Source organism: Miscanthus floridulus, chromosome 19 (assembly GCF_019320115.1).
Source record: "Miscanthus floridulus cultivar M001 chromosome 19, ASM1932011v1, whole genome shotgun sequence".
Taxonomy (NCBI): Eukaryota; Viridiplantae; Streptophyta; class Magnoliopsida; order Poales; family Poaceae; genus Miscanthus; species Miscanthus floridulus.
Genome location: NC_089598.1, coordinates 32,904,959 through 32,925,152, shown reverse-complemented (window position 1 = coordinate 32,925,152; position 20,194 = coordinate 32,904,959). Strand labels below are relative to the sequence as shown.

At 45.7% G+C, this 20,194-nt stretch overlaps 4 protein-coding genes across 5 annotated transcripts; 2 read left to right on the top strand and 2 right to left on the bottom strand.

Moving 5' to 3' along the window:
* Positions 1–1,356: 1,356 nt before the first annotated feature.
* Positions 1,357–12,180, bottom strand: LOC136527634 (uncharacterized). 2 transcript variants are annotated; one of them, XM_066520423.1, is made up of 24 exons: positions 11,675–12,180; positions 11,460–11,584; positions 11,273–11,367; positions 11,009–11,197; positions 10,400–10,490; positions 9,623–9,674; positions 8,743–8,808; positions 8,020–8,171; positions 7,863–7,933; positions 7,490–7,690; positions 7,357–7,398; positions 5,896–6,003; positions 5,580–5,669; positions 5,369–5,444; positions 4,799–4,895; positions 4,618–4,687; positions 4,351–4,527; positions 3,630–3,752; positions 2,891–2,974; positions 2,565–2,749; positions 2,344–2,482; positions 2,181–2,240; positions 2,006–2,077; positions 1,357–1,919 (listed from the first exon to the last, which is right to left on the bottom strand). In XM_066520423.1, the coding sequence occupies exons 1-24, from the start codon at positions 12,097–12,099 to the stop codon at positions 1,806–1,808; spliced, it is 2,904 nt and encodes a 967-aa protein (XP_066376520.1). In that variant the 5' UTR covers positions 12,100–12,180; the 3' UTR covers positions 1,357–1,805. The 2 variants fall into 2 exon arrangements, with proteins under 2 accessions (XP_066376520.1, XP_066376522.1); XM_066520425.1 differs by lacking the exon at positions 8,743–8,808.
* A 1,284-nt stretch (positions 12,181–13,464) lies between these two features.
* On the top strand, positions 13,465–14,448 carry LOC136525851 (probable galactinol--sucrose galactosyltransferase 6; the record flags this gene model as incomplete). The annotated part of the gene is made up of 1 exon (XM_066518703.1): positions 13,465–14,448. A coding segment is annotated over exon 1 (984 nt), but the record flags the coding sequence as incomplete, so codon positions are not given.
* Positions 14,449–14,544: 96 nt separating this feature from the next.
* Positions 14,545–15,448, top strand: LOC136525850 (flavonoid 3'-monooxygenase CYP75B3-like). The gene is made up of 2 exons (XM_066518702.1): positions 14,545–14,588; positions 14,665–15,448. The coding sequence occupies exons 1-2, from the start codon at positions 14,545–14,547 to the stop codon at positions 15,446–15,448; spliced, it is 828 nt and encodes a 275-aa protein (XP_066374799.1).
* Positions 15,449–17,115: 1,667 nt separating this feature from the next.
* LOC136529525 (pentatricopeptide repeat-containing protein OGR1, mitochondrial-like) lies at positions 17,116–19,794 on the bottom strand. Its single transcript, XM_066522596.1, has one exon. The coding sequence runs from the start codon at positions 19,785–19,787 to the stop codon at positions 17,997–17,999; it is 1,791 nt and encodes a 596-aa protein (XP_066378693.1). The 5' UTR covers positions 19,788–19,794; the 3' UTR covers positions 17,116–17,996.
* Positions 19,795–20,194: the final 400 nt, after the last annotated feature.

Sequence of the window (20,194 nt, the reverse complement as noted above, 5' to 3'; positions counted from 1 at the left end):
ATTTTCCCCGACGAGGTTCATGTCCCCGTGCCGTTTCTAGAGGGTCTCAGAGGAGACCTGTGCAGACACCGCCGCTGATGCCGTGGGGTGTCGCGCACGGATGTTGCAGCTACCGTCGGGAGCCTCGCACGGATGCTACTACCGCCCTAGGGAGCCGCGCGTGGACTCAGATGCCTTCGGGGTCGTCCTGCTCGAGCTGCTGTCCGGGAAGGAGGCCGCGTTCGCGGACGCCGGCATGGACGAGGAGACGCTGCTATGGGAGTCCGCGGAGGAGGCGTTGGTGGCGGACGGCGGCGAGGACGTGGAACGCGCCAAGGTGCGCGCGTTCATGGACCCGCGCCTGCACGGGGACTTCCTGATGGACCTCGCGCTCACCATGGCTGCACTGGCGCTGCGGTGCGTGGCGACGGAGCCCCGCGCGCGGCCGGCCATGGACGAAGTCTTCGTCTCGCTGTCGGCGGTGTACAACTCCATGCTGGACTGGGATCCCTCGGATTACGGCACCTCCGGATCTTCGATGGTCGGGCGGTAGTAACCATCAGCGTGTAGAAGTTAAAATTGCATAGAATTTGAACAGTTTTGGACGGCAATGGCAGCGAAGGGATTTAAAATTTAGAATGGATAGCAGTGAAAGAAACATATAATTTTCAATGGCAGGGAAGGGAGTGTTATATGTTTCAGTGGCAATGAAGGAATTTGCTCAAGAAAAGGGGATCGAGACACCGTTGCTTCACCAGGATAGTCTTGCTTGACATCCGAACGCTTTAAATGATTGATGTCCTCGCTAGCAAGGTAAAACATTGATGGCAAGAGAACCAAGCAGCCTCTTGTTGTGGCTTGTTAACCTTGATGAGCAAGAAGTCAGAGAGCAGCAGGTGTTTCGATCCTTACAAGTTTACCTCGGAGCCTATGCGGGCAAAGATTTTACCTTTCTTTTTGTGGGACACAAGCGCGTGCTTGGCTTCTTGTTACCACTCGCCTCGCCTCACTACATGGGGAACAAGAGCTTGCCTAGCCGGGCGAGCCAATTCAGCTCTCCCACACGAGCAAGACAAAACTCGCCACAGGTCTCGACCCGGCAAGCAGGCAAGCCGCAAGCTATCTAAACACAGAGCTCAGCTTCACATCCTCGTTGAACGAGGCAATACAGTGCTGGGTAGAGGAACCAAGCAGCCCCTAAGCTCGCCCCTGTTGGCAATGCTGGCCTTGCTTGATTAGCCAGGGCAAATGAGGTGGGCAAGCTCACCGAACAGATCAGTCTCAATTCATTTCTCAGGAAGACCCATGTGCATAACATTTCGAGAAGCTAGGAAATAGTTATAATGGTAGAGACGTAGAGTATAATAACAAAGAAATGACGCTACATGGCACATTGCCTGCGTTGCTCTCAAGGGACTTTCCGCGACGTGTAGAGTTTATTATCCAAACATGTAAAAGGAGGGGTTAAAAATCAAAATGGTATGAAATTTAATGCAAATAACCAAAACTGTTGGCTCTTGGGCAAAAATTTCGGGGGCTATTTACAGTTCTGGTCGCCTTCCGGTTGGGAGACCGTGACACTACAACATGAGGTATATCATCAAACCATGGCATCTGATATGCCATTTTGCTATCGACATCATCACTGTTCTAGTAGGCTCTGGGTAAAAAAGGGAGGCTAAATGAGTGGACAGACCGAACAAGTAAGGTAAGGAACGGGCAGTGCAGTGTTACTGCCAAGAACATCAAGCCACTACTGCCGGTTTCCTACAACTAACAAGGCGCTCATTCATGTGATACAATGCGGAAACTTGCTACTGGACTATTTAGCTCCCGAACCCGAATGGTGATTTGCTTCTGCTGCCACCTTCCCCATACTGCTCATTCCACTTTCTTAGTTCGTTCATGCTTGTCGCGTCAAAAGCAACAGATGGGCTTATCTGTACCGGGGAAACAATCAGATCTGAGATACACATACATATCCAGGAAAGATTTGTGCAGGTCAAGATACAATATTTTACAATACCTTGGCTTTTGCTTGCACCAAGTCATCCAATTTAAGTGCTCTTAATGAAGTTTTCGTGCTACCCATATCTCCCTAAGAATATGGCAACAATATGAAGAAACTTGCAGCGTGCAAACCATGTGCATGGTGATGAACAAAAATGCGAGATCTAATATCTGAAAGCAAGAACAAATACCTTATTTTCTTGTTCTAGAAGTTCATGAACTGGCCTATATGCTGCAGCTATGCATAGATTCTGCAGAGAAGGCATAAAATGAGTCCACACACAGGAAAATAAGTAAACTTTCCCCATGCTAGGGGAAAGCCCAGAAGGGTGATGGAGGGCTTCAGCAAAGTACCTTCAAATCACTCCCGGAGTAACCCTCAGTTGCATTAGCAAGTTCATCAAATCTAAAATCAGATTCTAGGTTTTCTTTGGCAAGTAAAATTCTTAGAATTTTCATCCGATTCTGTGCATCCGGCAGGTCAACTAATATCCTATAAATTGATTGAACAATCATGATTTTACTAAGTTGATCAAGCTCCTTTTTGGAATGAAGAACGTGGATGCAGATCTTACCTCCTAGGTAAACGTCGTATTACTGCATCATCCAGATCAAATGGGCGGTTGGTTGCACCAAGAATAAGGACCCTTTGGTTCTCTTTAGACCTTAGGCCATCCCAAGCTGCCATAAATTCATTTCTCATCCTTCTCGTCGCTTCGTGCTCAAATGCACCACCTCTTGCACCAAGTAAGCTGTCAACCTGTCATTATTAAATCGAAATAGTATTTGAATCAGGAGACGATCTTCGAAATGCAACTAAGAATGATGGAAACCCTCGGGATAGCCTCTAGTCTAGAATAGTAACAACCATTTTACTGCATTGTATTTTAGCAAAACCTACCTCATCCACAAATATTATAACAGGAGCCAGTCGACTAGCAAAAGAGAAAAGGGACTTGGTGAGCTTCTCAGCATCTCCAAACCACTGTTAACAGAGATTGATGGACAAAGTTAATACAACTAAGCAACATCCTGATACACACCATAGTAGGGGATTCTCCTACTGTATTCCACTCAAAGAAATCAAAAAATCCTTGTACACTTGCTCTATGATTTGAAATTTCTTAAAATTCATTAGTTTCTACTTGTGTATATGTTCCATATAGATGTAGTTAGCACCAGCAGCAAAAAAAAAAAAAAAAAAAGGTGAAGCTGAAACTGTAGGTGGCAGCACTACCTACTGCTACCTAAGGAGCTAGAAGAGATTACCATTATAGCACCAGCATATTTCATGGAAAACTAAAATATAGCATATAAGAAAACATAATGTTCATGCCTGTATTTACAAAGAGAATGTCCAGTGATACATAGGACTACCTCCAATGAAATAATCTGACAGTTATAACATTGCTCTGCAGTTCGATTAAATTTATAAGAGGAAAAAAGGCTAATCATGCAATGCAAATATTCATAATTACAAAATAGCATAAAACTGCACAAGATTGTTAGAACTCTATGTGAAACAGAGGAAGGTACCTAAGATGATGTTGAATTGAAAAACAGTTGACATTCCATTCAGTTGTCACAACAACGTGACTCATCAAACCATACAAAATAAAACTAGATACAAATAAAACTACCTTTGATGTGAGAGTAGAACCAGTTATGCTTATAAAATTTGCTCCAGCTTCTGTAGCAAGTGCCTTTGCCAAAAGTGTTTTTCCTGTTCCAGGAGGACCAAAAAGCAATATACCTTTGCAGGGCTGAACAAAAGAAAAAAAAAAGAAAAGAAAAAAATACCATGGTGAGCATATAGAAAAAAAAAAGAAGTGCAAAACTTCACACATCATAAAAGGCGAGCGCATCTAACGAAGAACTAAATATGCTGATTTTGCAGCAAAGGCACTTTAAAAAGTATGCAAGACTTCAAAGGTTGTTTTTCTAATGAAGTTTGCAACTAGGTTTTTGTAACTTAATATGGTTGAATTGGGTTCTATATTAGCATATTTGGGTATTTTCATGATTTCATTCACTTTGTGTTGACTTTGCAACTACTTGTAAAACTTGCCCCAAATCATCAGTAAGTCAGGTGAAACCGTGAAGGTATAAATATTATACTAATATATAAGTGGTGCAGACTGTAGAACAGACACAGAAATGCAAAGACAATGTTAGTGTAAGTTGTTTCTTCCCTAGAACATCATTTCCATATTATGGGAAGTGTTATGGCCATGGGGCCAGGCACATGCAATAGGATAAGTCAAAAATTAGGAGTCTAAGACAGTTTATATACTCAAAAGGCAAGTGGCAACATATGCTCATTTCACTATCAGAATCCCAAATTCATAGAGAAATCAATACCCTTAACAAGTTCCCATGTGAAAAAAGTTCTGGCCTCCTCATTGGAAGAGTAACAAGTTCATCCAGTGTCTTCTTGACATCCTCAAGAGCACCAATATCATCAAACTTAACACCAATCTCATTGGGAGGTACAACTGCTGAAATGAAATTGCGCTCATACTCATCTTTAGCCAAAATCTGCAGTGAAGACACCTTTTAAGGTTGGACGGTACCAAGTTTTCTTACAATAGAAAAGCTAACTTATCTGAACACTAAAACTAAAAGTACCTTCATGTTTTCAGACGGCCTCTTATTGAAAGCCTCCTGCTCCTTCAACCTCCCAATAGCTAGATCCAGGCTTAAAAGAAGGAAAATAAGCAATGGTGTTAGTGCCCAGCCTACACGCTGTCCTATGTATTCAAGAAAAATTTCTGTGTCCAGCTAAATGCCATGAACAGTGATACACTACCTTTCACGAGGAATGATCAGCCTGTCACCCTTTATGGAAGGATTAACTGCTGATGATAAATAGTGACTCCTAGCCCATCCAACAACCATCTCTGCTTCTGAAATCAACAATGCAAACACATGAAGTAAGCACTGGTACTGCTTCTCCATACACCTTAGTATTGTGAGAGGAGTTGCATTAACTAGGAAGGAGAAAAGAAAAGTTTGATTCATCATGTAAGGCCAATCATAAGGGGCTGCAACATATATAATTGAGCCCATACACAGTAACTGACTGATTATGTACTTGCCAGCTAAATTTAGTTGTGGTCAGTGTTAACAGTGGGAATCACAGCAGCTCCACAAGAGCAATGCTTTCAGTTAGAAGAATAGAATGTTTGGACCAATCAAATAAGATTGCATACCATCAGGATGGTAAATAATAATAATAACAACTCCAACCAACTTTAGGTCGAAGATAGTCCGTTCCAAAGTATAATATGATCAACGAAATATAAGTAATATTGATAACCAGTCTTCAGGCCAAAATATAGCATATGAATCAAAATATGGGTCCAGAAACCATACTTACTTTGTTTCGTCAAAGCAATACCCTCTGACTTTACATGCAGAAGATCCTCGCACAAAAGTTCATGTTCCTCAAGCACCTGTATTTATCAATCATGACATAAAATAGATGCTTAAGGAAGCAATACTCAATCATGTAATATATATAGGCCAAGAAATAGAAATCAGCAAAGAGGACCAAAATTGGTGATGAAACAAAGAAGCAATTTCAAAACCTTGTGCAACTCTACAAGGTTATGCCTTGAAATGATTATTTTTCTGTCCTTCGCGATCTGGTTATTGAAAACTCTCAGTTGCTCGTCATCCTGAACATTGAATAGATAGATATAAGTGTAGACATAGCTGAAGGGCTAGGTGATTCTTCAAACTAGGAGAGCGTGCAGTAAACAAGTTATTGAGCAGCAACAGTTATTTATATAACATCTCATAGGAGATACCATCATCAGATGTCAGCAGAACTGCGGAAGAGTGATGTCAACGTGGTTTCACATCTGAACACTTTGTAACCAAAGTATAATAGGATGAGCTTACCTTTGGAAGAGGAATAAAGATTCTGTTTTTGAAAAGCTTTGTTATATCACTGGACCTTGAAGGCTTCCGTCCTTTTAGGCCCCCTACCAGCTGCTTCAAGGACGATGACTGAAAATATACATTTCAGATTAATAGGGAGTTTAGGCACTGCTGTTGCAATCCACCATGGCAAACAAACTCTAAGATATAGTTCCAAGAAAGAAAAGAGCTATCAGACTAATTTGAATTATAAAAGAAGCAGGCCATAGGAAAGTTGTACAAACGAGGGATTCTTTTTTTTATTTATTTTGCTTTTTCTGACAAACTACAGTTCAGTATTTGCCAAAGAGGCTATCAAGAATTACTTGTTGCTCTAAAGCTGCACTTCACATTGCAGTGTTTTTCACTTCTAATTTGTTCCTGACTAAATACTCCCTCCAGTCACAAAAAGGTCATACTGGACATCGTCACAAACACTATACTTCTGACTACCTTTTTTTCTCGAAAATGCAATAGAGCTGTGTTTCATTTCATTAAAAAGAGAGGTTAGAGTACAAATTAAGTGGTACATGCTTTTAATAGCTGTAGCAGTGATTTTGGTAGAATAGATAGATTTGTTTGTACTAACCAAGGCACATCAATAAAGATTGGATGAAGAAATCTGGCCAGACCAGACACTGGTTACCAACATTACACACCTAGAAAAAACAGCTAACCAGGGTCAACTTGGACAATTCATTTCCAGGACAAGCAGAACAATGCCGGCTTGCTAGCAAAACTATCATAATGAAAGCCCAGTTTGGACTCACCCAGAATACAAGCATAATGGACATTCCTTTAGTATTCTTCCAAAACAAACATGCCATTAAGCCAAGCATAATGACGCCTAGTTTAGATACAACCCTGCCCTAGCACTAAATCATCCAACGACAATCAATTATCAAATACGCCTTTATGCTAATAATGATTACCAAGCACAAGTAAACAGAGCTCACAGGATTATTCAGCAGAATAGGTTAAGCAACATAAACATAAAAAACTGTCACTGGTTTGGTACTTTGGTTCCCATCAATCATTGTCATTGCTAATATTAGGATCGGGGACGAAGGTGTGTTGTTTATAGAGGGTGCAAATGCACCTCCAAAAAATGCAAAAACAGTGAACTTTATCAAAATTTCACCATATATACACCCCCTATAAGACATGTGTATGCAACCACAAGGCAAGTGCACCCGCCCCCCCCCCCCCCCCCCCCCTTCTCTAGTTTGCTCTAGCTTCGCCACTGATTAGGAAGATAAACAACAGATGGCAAAACTAAAAAAAGTTAGGAGCATGTTGCATGGTAAATAAAACCTAAACGAGCAGAAACAACAAACAAATATACATGGATAGATGGAAGAATAAATGTTTTCTCGACCAGCTGCAACAGGGAATGACCAGAAAAGAAGCATGTCTTCTTTAAAAGGTAAGTAAGAAAATTACCAGTGGAGACAGGCGAGACAGATTATGGAACAGCAGTGTCTTCTGTATTCATGCAAAACAACCATTAGAACAAACAAAAGATATATATAATTGAATGGAAGCAGGTAGGGCAACGGAAGCTTATATGGCTTACAGGTTCTTTATCCTTAGGTGCTGCTGTTGATGCCTCCACTATGTTCTGCCCACATATCAATACTAAAGATCCAGTAAGCTGGTCAAACATTTTCTCAACCTTTTCAACAAATTCTCTGCGATTTGATCTTGGAACTGCCCTAGACAACCACTGGGAACTGTCTGGAAAATAAACAATGGCTGGTTGTAAAGATGGCAGTACCTATTTTCATAAACAAAAATATTTCAGAATATCAGGACACAAACGCTTGTGAATCTTTTCGATGCATAACAAGAGTGGTTAAATTTATGCAAGCAGATGCATGCACAAAGGAGAAAGGAATATATGAAGATAATGCAAGTTATATACAAACAATTATTGTCTGAAGAAATACCTCACAAAGTGCTTCGATTGCGATATGCCAATCTTCTGCCTGAGTGTCATGGTCATGCTCGATATCCTGACCTAGAAGTACAACCAGAAAACAATGTTGAATTGCAGACTTTTCTAAACTGTATATAGGATATGAATTCTTGGGACTAGAAGCATACTGTCAACCCAATAAACTGCTGGTTTAGCATTTTGCTCTTTCTTTGCTTCATCTTCATTACAATCAGCCACCTCCTCAGGAGGGTCAAATATAACAGCCACTTGGTCACCATTGATCTCATACACCTCTCCACGCTGTCCATTTGATAAAGTTCTGCAAGTATAATGGATAGAAGAATGTTCAATTATAAATGATAAAGATTGTACTTACAGATGTTGAGAGATAATACTGCATCCCCATTGGCGAAGGACGAACGTTGAGAGATAATACTGCATCCCCATTGGCAAAGGCTCGAGCAAAGGAAATTCAAACATGGAACTAGCACTCTGCCAGTCTAAGCATACAAAGGCTTCCAAAACAGTTGCAAATACAATGCACCCATAGTTCATTCAAGGTAGAAGCTCAACTTGCAAAGCGTAACACCCCATGCAAAAATGCACAAGTCCTTGACAACCTGCCCAATATCAGTGACTAATGCCATGACAATGTGCAAAAATAGGCAGAATAATTCCAACCTTAAAGCATGTTTCAGCCTTATTGACATTTTAGTTTTAATGAGAAACCTAGAAAAGTAAAAATGAATTAACTAGTGATGGTAACTAAAAATGATGTTTATAATCAGGGCACATAAAGATGAAATGTCGGGGCAATAACATGCAACAAAGAATGGTCTCAAAGGTCAAAACATTCTAGCCCTATTCTATACAATAACTTATCAACCTACCTGCCACTAATAAAGGTATAGGCATTCTTTGAGCCATCTTGAGTTGGTACTTTCCCCAAAATGATCCTGTGATACGACATATATGTATATCTGATTAGTGCAAAAATACTCAAACAGTATGACCGTCCATAAGACCGTAACCATGCTAAGAAGAAACAGAAAAGTTTGGATAGCTAATATACAGTCAAACATGTGGTATCCAAATGAACAGAGAACACAGACAACATAGCCATCCTGACACCACAAAATAAATTCATCAATGTCACCAGCATTACTGAGCATGCACGCACAAACAACAGAGAACACAGACAGGGATGGGCATGTGTTGACACATAAGATCACAAATGTATGCCTGTTGTTTGGAGTGTATCCAAATGAACAAACACACAAACAAATAAACACAGCCCACCACATTGAAATGCCTATCAGATGGGGAAAATATTATGCAATTCCACGTTATTATAGCACGATTTATATATTTCAAGTGCTAAGATCCTTGAAACAATGTGATCGGTTCTGTTCAGAAAGAAAATAGGGAGCAAGTAAATTGAATTTCCAATAAATATGTAGCCTAGACAGATCTTTTTTCGTGAATGTGCTTTATGCACATGTTTCATTAAGAGGAGAGAGCCTAGACAGATCCAAAGATAAAAAGGGCGTACCCAGTGCAGAGAGCTCCCGCTCTATGCGGGGTCTGGGGAAGGGTATTAGTGGCAAGCCTTACCCTCGCCTGTGCAATGCGAGGAGACCGCGACTCGAACCCGGGACCTTCCGGTCACAGGAGGTAAGACTCTACCGCTTGCAGATAGCAATGAAAAAGATTTCAAAAGACAGGTGGTCTATAAAACCAAAATGAGAATACATAACTTCCAGCAGGTACCTATTATCTGCTTCAACAATCACCGATGCTCCAATGTACTTGACCCTATCTCCTGAAAACAATAATGAGAAAGGTTTAAGTTGTCTATGCCCTCAGGCTTCAGCCTTCATTCATAGTTCTGTAAGTTCTATAAGTAATAACTACTAACAAGTCCAGCCTGAATTTCATGTTTTACAGGAGTGAGTAGAAAGCATGTAAAACTAAACAGTACAGCTGCACTCTGTAGCTACCTCATAATATAAGCTTTGGTACAAAAACAGAAACTTTCCACATGCAGGGATAAGTTGGCATGGTATAGGTGCATTACTACAGTATAGTGAAGTGTTTCTTGATAAAGTACGATTCTTGGGTTCACCTTAACAGACTAAAAGAGTAACTGTAGAGTGACTGGGTATGTGCTAACAGGCATTATCAAAAGCACGGAATATTGGTAACAAATAAAATAAGGCCCAACTTATTTTGATGACATGACACATTAGCTCACGGCAGTACAACAGAACTTAGCCTAACAAGTGCCCTGAGAAGAAATAGCTACTTGCAAAATGTACTAATGTAGTCACAGGCATCAATGCAGAATTAGCACATAACAAAGCACCCGCACTACTACAGATGTCATATAGAGGGTAAACAGTTCGTTGCTATAGAAAATCAGAGCCAACTTGGGAAAACACTGAGGATGTCATATAGAGGGTAAACAGTTCGTTGCTATAGAAAATCAGAGCCAACATAGGAAAACACTCTGTACTGAAAAAAAAACAAGAAGCTAAGTCATGTTACCCTTTTGAAGAGACCTCTTCTCTTCTTCGGATAACTCAGCAGTGCCAGAGGATTCTGCTGCTGAAGAACTTTCCTGTATACCAGCAACTCTCTGCAACCACAAGCAGTGAAGACATAAGTCGTAAGGAAGACAGAACACAAACTAGAGATGTAAAGAATCAGGAAATAGCAGCTCGATATGGATTAGAATTTGTAGTAGAAAAGAAAATTAAGATGTGACTGATTTGAATAAAATTCAATGCTACACAGTACAATTGATGTTAGTTTTACAAGTATTTTGTTGGTAGTTTAGAGGTCTCTCAGTCAGACATTAAATGAAATGAGTAGGTACAAGCTAAAGGTAAAGGTAGGAAGTGAGCCTAGCTCAACTGGTTGGAGTGGAAGGTGCAGTTGTGCATCCCAAACACCCAGGTTCAAGTCCTCTTCAACTCGAATTTAGGTGCCTATTTCTTCTTAATGAATACCTAGTTACTTCTAGGTCAGATTTCGTTTTTTAAGGTAATAAGTAACACTTTATTTTCTACTACTTAGAATGAAAAGAGCTAGAAACACATAAGAATCGTCAAATGCCATTATTTTCCATGGTTTGACAACTAATAGAAAAGAAACCTTGGCAAATTCCTCAAGAGTGCATGGAACTAGCTTCTTTAGGTCTGCCACCGATTTAATAGAATCGTCATCATCACTTTCAGCAGATTCCTCATCACCTTCACCATCGACCTCTGATTCTGAACCTTTATCCTCTACCTCTGAATGATTATCCTCTCCCTCACTCTCTGAACAGTCTTCGCCACAATCCTACAAGGTCAGGCATTAGGTTCAACCACAAACTTAGATCTTAAGACTTCTAATATATGAGGCAGATTATATTACATATGGTGCTAGAACACTGCTGTCCAGAACCAATAATGGTGCACACAACTCATTGGCAAGAGCCCTCACAAATCTCTCGCGGTAGAGTTCAGTCCCTGCATTATAGCAACCAAGAAAAATCTCAACATCCATATAAGCAGATGGAAACATATATTGATGAAGCATCAGCTCCATTCTCGACCAGCACCTGGCAAGCTCTGGAGCAATATCCTCCCACTGGAGGACTGCAGCCTTGAACCGTACTCCAGAGCTACATCCTTGTGCCGCAGGTGCGATGCCACGCACTCGCCCAGCAGCTGCCTCGCATTCTGACTGCCAAGACAAAGGACACAATGCAACTGAGTTAAACCTCGTCGCGCACAAAACAGCAAACAGGATGTGTGCACCCGTGCCCGTGCTTACTCGACGTAGTACGGGAAGCTGTTCCACGAGATGCCGGTCTTGTCCCACGGCACGACGCGGCGCAGGAACTCGTTGCGGAAGCGATCCCGCTTGGTGAGGAACGGCGACTCCCGCCGCTTGCAGCCGGTGATGAACCGCTCGCCGCTGAGCCACTCCTGCTGATCCCTCTCCCCGAGCCGCGCGTGCTCCTGCTCTCTGCTGCCGCTGCCGCCGCCGCCGCTCCCCGCCGCCTCCGCGCTGCCGACGCCCTCCTTCGAGCTGTAGAACCGGCACAGCCGCCGCTTCTCGCCGCACGGCCACGGTGGCGCGCCGAGCCTCCTCACCAGGGCGCTATCCCCACCGCTGGACGCTGCCGCGGGGTTGGCGGCGGGCTCGCGCCAGAGCGGCGTGCGCAGGAGGCAGCGCAGCCGCATCGCGCGATGCATCGCGGCTCGCGGGGCGAGGCGAGGCGAGGAGAGATTCACGGCCGCGAGCGGGCTAGGCGGCTAGGGCGCTAGGCCTCGGATTCGTGCATGCGTGGTGCATTGAGAACTCTGGGCTTGGGCTTGGCGCCGGCTACTGGCTTGGGGCGTTCTCAGCTTGGGAAGTTTGTTAGCTGGGCCGCAGTTTCGGGGAGGATGGAAGATGGGACCGTGCACATAGGATTGTGATTTGTGAGGCTCCCTACCTGAATTAAACACATTATTTGCCTTGGCATGGGAACTGATGAGTAGCACCATGGTCTGGCTGTAGCCTGCAATTTCAATGAAAAAACATCAGATGAATGGTGATCTGCTAACTATTAGATCGAGAAGCCCACATAGCAGAAAAGCGCCAAGTGAATAGATTGGAAGTACTCCATGAGAGCAACATTTCTAATTAAGTAAAATACATGTATGGTCCCTGAACTTGTCCTCAGGAGTCATTCAGATCCTCAAGCTCTTAAATGCATTTTATGTAATCATCGAACTTGTCATTATGTGCGTTAGGTCCCGCACTTTCGAAATGCTATTTTTAGGTCCCCGGACTTGTCACATCATGTCATTCGGGTCTTTAAACTTGCCATAGTGTGTTCATTAGATCCAAATAGAATCAATCTACTCCACATCATGATGCGGTATGCTACAGCAGTTGGATCCATACCTCATTATCGACTAGGGTAGAAACTTAATGGCAAAGCAATCTTTCGCCTACCTCTTCTAACTAAGGAGCATTAGTTTTGATCTTGCTGCCACCACTATAGATGGCACTATGGCTTTAGATGTGCAGGATAATGAAGGCATGGGTTGTGTGATGCCATCCTAGATTGGAACAGAGAGAGAGAGAGAGAGAGCATGTAGATAGAACAATAGTTAGAGACCAAAATGTGGGCTAATTGAAGCTTGTTTGAACTTGGGTGACACATTGTGACAAGTTCGAGGGCTTATAACTGAAATTTTGAGAGTTTTGGACCTGGATGACACCCAAAATAAGTTTGGATACCTCAAAAATGCATTTTGAGAGTTCAAGGACCTGAATAACATCACGAGACAAGTTTAAGGGCCACTTGCACACTTTACTCTTTCTAATTTGAGTTAAATGTATCGTTGGTCTATTAACTTTTACCCATGTTTCACTTAGGTCCATCAACTACGAAAGTGACTTTTCAGGTCCATAAACTTTTAAAGTGATACATCTCTAGTCCATACCCCTTCATATATCTTTTTAATCTGACATGACAATCCACGGTGTCGCTGCATGCATGCATAGCGGGAGCGGAACGGCCGAGCAAGCAGCCCAGCCTGCATGGCGTGACGAGGAGGAGTGCTTTGATGTCAGTCTGGTTGATCGTGCTGTCCTCGCCGTCCGCGAGCGACTGCTGCTCCCGCATCCTGGCCAGCAGCACGCTGAGCAGGTCCTTGCCTTCCCCGGCGGCCTTCCGCTCCCTGATGATCCCGTTCATCATGTCGTCGTACCTGCGGTGCAGCCGCTTCATCTTGCCGACCACGCCCTGCGGGTCGAGCCACGCCAGCGCCGAGGCCGCGGCGGCGTACGTCGTGTTCCTGCCCCTCGTGGAGGGCGCGTTCCGTGCCAGCCTCCAAGGCGGCGCCGGCGACGCGCTGGAGCTCTGCGTCGAGAGCGGGGACGCCGACACGCCCGCCGCGTGCTTCGAGCGCGCGCTCTTCGTGGGCGCCACGGAGTCCGACCCCTTTGCGGCCATCTCCGGCGTCGTCGCCGCCGCCAAGTCCTCGCTCAGGACGTTCCGGGTCCGCGCCGAGAAGAAGCTTCCGGGCATCGTCGACTACTTCGGCTGGTGCACCTGTGACGCCTTCTACCAGGACGTCACCCAGGAGGGCGTTGAGACCGGGCTCCGCAGCCTCATCGCCGGCGGCGCGCCGCCCAAGTTCGTCATCATCGACGACGGCTGGCAGTTCCCCAAGGTCTCGCCCAAGCCCGGGACGGCGGAGCACTACCGCTCCAGCATGCAGTTCCCCAAGGTCTCGCCGGGCGTCATGGAGAACGAGCCCGGCATGAAGACCGACGTGCTCACCGTGCAGGGGCTCGGCCTCGTGCACCCGCGCACCGTGTACCGCTTCTACGACGAGCTCCACGCGTACCTCGCCGCCGCCGGAGTCGACGGCGTCAAGGTGGACGTGCAGTGCATCCTGGAGACGCTCGGCGCGGGCCACGGCGGCCGCGTGCAGCTCACCAGGCAGTACCACCAGGCGCTCGACGCCTCCATCGCAAAGAACTTCCCGGAGAACGGCATCATCGCCTGCATGAGCCACAACACCGACGCCCTCTACTGGTACGCGATGGCCGGTGGGCGATGGGATGGCCCCCTGGTGACGTGTGCGACGACGACCCCGACGGCAGGGCCAGGAACGTGCCCAGCGACAGGTCGTTGGACCATGTGCGCGCTTGCGAAAGAGTACGGCCCGCTGTTCCGGCTCAGGTTCGGCAGCGCCGATGTGGTGGTGGCAGCGTCGGCGCGGCCGGGTGGCGCGCAGGAAACCGCTGTTCCGGCTCAGGTTCGGCAGCGCCGATGTGGTGGTGGCCGCGTCGGCGCGGGTGGCGGCGCAGTTCCTGCGTGCCCACGACGCCAACTTCAGCAACCGCCCTCCAAACTCCGGAGCCGAGCACGTGGCCTACAACTACCAGGACCTGGTGTTCGCGCCCTACGGCTGCAGGTGGCGCGCGCTGCGGAAGCTGTGCGCGCTCCACCTCTTCTCCGCCAATGCCCTGGACGACCTGCGCGGCGTCAGGGAGGGCAAGGTGGCGCTCATGGTGAGGGAGCTCGCCCGGCACCAGCACGCCCCCGTGGTGCTGGGCCAGGTGGCCAACGTCTGCGCAACCAACACGCTGGCCCAGGCGACGGTGGGGCGGCGCGTGTTCGCGTTCGACGGAGGGGAGGAAGCCAGGGAGTTCAAGGACATGGTGGTGGAGCTGATGCAGCTCGCCGGGGTCTTCAACGTCGGCGACTTCGTGCCGGTGCTGGCGTGGCTCGACCCGCAGGGCGTGGTCGGCAAGATGAAGCGGCTGCACCGCAGGTACGACGACATGATGAACGGGATCATCAGGGAGCGGAAGGCCGCCGGGGAAGGCAAGGACCTGCTCAGCGTGCTGCTGGCCAGGATGCGGGAGCAGCAGCCGCTTGCGGACGGCGAGGACAGCAGGATCAACGAGACTGACATCAAAGCACTCCTCCTCGTCACGCTATGCAGGCTGGGCTGCTTGCTCGGCCGTTCCGCTCCCGCCATGCATATGCATGCATGCAGCGACACCGTGGACTGCCACGTCAGATTAAAAAAATAAATAAAGGGGTATGGACTAGAGATGCATCACTTCAAAAGTTTATAGACCTGAAAAGCCACTTTCGTAGTTGATGGATCTAAGTGAAACATGAGTAAAAGTTAATGGATCAACGATGCATTTAACTCTTCTAATTTATACTAGGATCATACGTTGCAACAAGGAAAAATAATCTCATGATAATTCGAGTTTGAACATGTGTTATACTATTACTTTAAAAAAGATAGCCTGAGAGTGATATTGGCAACATTCCGTTTATAGTCAATCATCAACGTTACATGACTTTACATGGAGCATGAACAATTAGAATACAATCCATGTTTTGATCTTAACAAATATAAACAATTAAACATCGACTCTTGATAGTACAATGAAATTATAGTATGATAATCATTGATCTAAGATAATCATTGGCAAGCCCATCTTTCAAGTCTAGCTTCAAACATTTCAAATGTCAAGCTGACCCTGTCTTTTCTAGAAATACTTGAAGACTTCAGAGATTTGTCTTTACAAGAATGGAATTTCAAGGAAATACTAAATGACTTGCTCTACTAAATAGTAGAAGAGGGACAATTAAATGGGTCAAACTAGGAGATGAGGGGAACCAAATTTTTCATGCAATGCAACAATTAAGCATAGAAAAAATAATCTAAGAACCCTTTTTTCTCATCATGAGAAAGAGGAACTCCCCTGGACAGCATTTAAAGAAAGGTTGGGCACCTCAGAATGCACCAAATGCATTTAAATCTTCCAGACCTGCTCGTTCCTTCGGATGACTTGTCCTGCCTAGAAGAACCCTTCAAATGTATCCTCAAGTATTCTAACATTTTCGTCATTTTCTCTGTCTCTTGCATCAATTCCCTAACTGCTGATCCGGCATCTTTCACACCCTTTTACTGAAAGGCTTACACATTAGAACTTTCAGAACCTCAACTCAAGGGGAAAAAAAACTGCACGTGACTTCATACAAATGCAACAGCAATATGCATGAGGGTACACACCGTTCTGTGTTCTTTCGTGTCACTCTTTCCACCATTGATCTGATCCCTTCCAGGTTCAGTGATTTGTTTAATTTTAATGATGCATTTAGATATCATTTACTTAGACTTCAACTCCTGGGTTTTCCAAAACCAACGAAGTTACTGCCAGTGATACATTTGCTTAGTGAGTAAACGAGTAAGAAATAAGGAACGGAATGTTTACACGTAAGTGTCATAGAGTAGATAGAAAATAAAAACGTCAATCTTGAAATTTCAGAAAGGATGATTCAAAGATAAAAATATCAAACTACAAATGATGACTAAATTTGAAGGGCGGGCCTAGTGCAAGCGGTAGAGTCTTACCGCCTGTGACCGGAAGGTCCCGGGTTCGAGTCGCAGTCTCCTCGCATTGCACAGGCGAGGGTAAGGCTTGCCACTTACACCCTTCCCCAGACCCCGCACAGAGCGGGAGCTCTCTGCACTGGGTACAAATGATGACTACATTTGCATAAATTTCATACCTACTGCTGAAAGTTGTCAAGTGTCAGCCCCATCCCTCCCGTCCTCTGCTAATATAAGTGAACGATGAATTTTTTGTAGAACTTGATGACAATACCTAGACAGATGCATCAATAATCCTAGCAGAGTAATAGGGCAGGTAAGGTCATGTTCAGAGCAGTACCAAATTGATTTGGCTCCATTTAGTAACATAGGCTTACAACAAGATCAAGTAGTCTAGAAAAAAAAGCATGGATATTATCAATTACTAAGATGCATATTTTTTTCAGACCCAAATTTCAGACAACTGAATCTGAAATGAAGTAAATGAATACAACTAAAAAATCAATTCATGAGCAAAACTCTAATGGTACAATAGTGCAGAAAAACTCAGCTCTACATGTCAATAACTCTGTTAACTCATGCACCTCAACAGTCTTCCAAGATCTGAGTAATGCAGCAACTTTTCACTAGACCATGTGATAGGTATTATGTAATCTTTGTAGCGCTCAGGTGACAGTATGGACAGCATCCGTCTGTGGCCTGCCCCTTGCGCTCCTTGATGATGTGCTGACCATGGCTGTACTCAACTCTTCTAACCTCTTAACGAAACACATGCATAAAGCATGTTCGCGAAAAAAGTAATGCGTCAATGATATTTGCAGCAATAGTCCACTCAACCTCTTAGAATTTGTAGGTGAACAATATCGAAAAATGTTTCATTGTCAGTTTGTCACAAACCTCGTAGACTTGTGAATATTGATAGATAACAGTCATGGAGCAACTTCAATTCAAAGCTTGCGCAGTTGTCACAAATTTTTTTGGTTCTGCTTCCAAGATACTTCTCGAATTATTAGGCAAACCCAGGAGTTCGTGCAAGTCAGATAACTTTGCATCTTCTAAGAACTTTTTAATGTGATGAGCCCTCTGAACAGTAACATGATGGTCAAGAGTCTGTATGTTATATACATTCATCTTCATTTTGACTAGAAATGCAGTCGCATCACTTGAACTCTTCTCAAGGAGCACATTTTGTGTTTAGTAGGGCTGCAAGTGGCCGGTGTGCCAGCATTTTACCAGTAATCTCTGCAGGAACACTGTCCATCTTCAAACCGGTGGAATCTTGACCTGTCCCGGATAATGATCACCCGACCATAGGCTTTAGAGATAAGTTTTGCCACCACATGACAGTCTCCACATATTCGGAGATTTTTTATCACTCGAATAGTCTCCCCAGGTGGTGTAGAAATTAACCCAAATGCAATGGCCAGCTTCTCGCTATGGTAGCTTAAAGCATACTGCTTCTCCTCCTCCCCAATGTCATGTAGCACATTGCTCGTTTCTGGCTCATATCCGAGCTCACAGATTCTTGAACCAATTTCATCTAATGCTCTGTATATTTCCCTCCACCTCATGTGTTCTTTGTCACCATTAATGAACTTATGCATTACGCCATCTATTTCTGTGTAGCTGAAGCCAGGGACTTTCTTCACATCATTACTTCGCATGGTGTCACGGACTCGACCAACATCCACCCACCGGGACTTGGACGCATATACATTGGACAGGAGCACATAGTCACCATCAACGTTAGAGCCAAGATCAGCAAGCTTTGTAGCAGCCAACTCTGCTAGATCCACATTACCATGCATCTTGGCAGCACCTAGCAATGTCTGCCAGAGAACAATATCTGCTGGAAATGGCATATGCATAATCATGTCATGTGCCTCAGCAAGGCGGCCTGCACGGCCAAGGAGGTCCACAATGGTCCCATAGTGCTTCATATTGGGAGGAACCCGCATGGAATCGAAAACCCTGCGCCCATCATCAACAAGCCCAGCATGGTTGCACCCACCCAACACAGCAAGGTAAGTTACTTCATCCGGTTCAATACGAGCTGGCATTTCATCAAACAACTTCAGTGCATCTTCCCCGTGCCCGTGCATGGAAAGCGCCTGAATTGTAGCATTGTAGGACACAAGTGTTCGATCTTCTAGCTTGATGGAATGGAACACTTCGAGAGCCCGGTTCAATGAGCCACACTTGGAGTACATGTCAATAAGCGCATTGCAGACACGAACATTGCCCACAGCTCCTATTGTACGAGCAAACTCATGTGCAGCCAATCCATCCTTTAATGCTCCAAGCTGTGCACATGCAGAAAGTGCAGCGACAACAGTCACCTCATTTGGCTCCTCTCTTGGCGGCAACTCCCGAAAGCTCCCTGCCAGCCTGCGGAACAGCACGAGAGCGAGATTCGGCTCCGTCCCCTGCGCCAGCCCTGCGAGCAGCGCGTTCCATGTGGCCACGTCCCGCACGGACATTTCGTCAAACACCTTCCGTGCGGAAGCGAGGTCGCCGCACTTGGCATAGGAGTCGAGCAGCGTGGTCATCAGGCGGACATCAGCAGCCACACCGAGGCGGACGAGGATCGCGTGGAGCTGGAATGTGGCGAACGCGTTGGAGCATCGGGCTGTGGCCTTCAGCGCGAAGGAGATGGAGAGCGCATCGAGGCGAGGCCGTGGCGGCGCGGGTGCAGGGAGGAGGCGGCCAGCGAGGAGGAGGAGAGAGCGCGCCGGGTGCGGGGAGGCGGCTAGGCCGCGCAGGGCGGCGTTGAAGTCATTGGTTGCGGGGGACGGGAGGGAGCGGAGGAGGAGTAGCGCGTGCGGAAGCGCGTCGGCGTGCGGCAAGAGCGCTAGGCGGTCGAGGAAGCGCGCGCGGAGGGATGGGTAGGAGTGGAGCGTGCCTAAGGCATGGAGGCGCGCGTGGAACTGCTTGTAGTGGGAGAGCGTGGACAGGTGCGGAAGGAGGGACTCCAGCTGCTGCGCTGCCGCCGCTGCCGTGGACGGCGGCGGCGATGGCATTGGGCGGGCCTGGACCGGGATGATGAATGTCCACTATGGGATCATGGGATGGACGCCACCTTTTCCTTATTTCTCGCACGGAATAAAAAGCAAACGAACTTTAAAAAAAACGATGCTCGCTAGCCAAATCGGCATGATCTCCTTTTCCGCGTGGACGCTGTACCACACCCGCCCTGACCATACCGGTGCGCGTGCCACTGACGATGGGGCCACGCCATCTCGCAGGCGTTGCGGGAGGCTTCCCGCTGCCGTAAGACTGGTCCATCTTCTCCGGCCCTCCGAACCAGCCAAAGCACGTCGGATGTAGCTTGGTGCAAAAGAACAAAGCATGTAGCCTAGTAAATAGTGGAATAAAAGAATTCACCTTAAACATGCTATAGACACTCACTACCCATATAACAACCTAC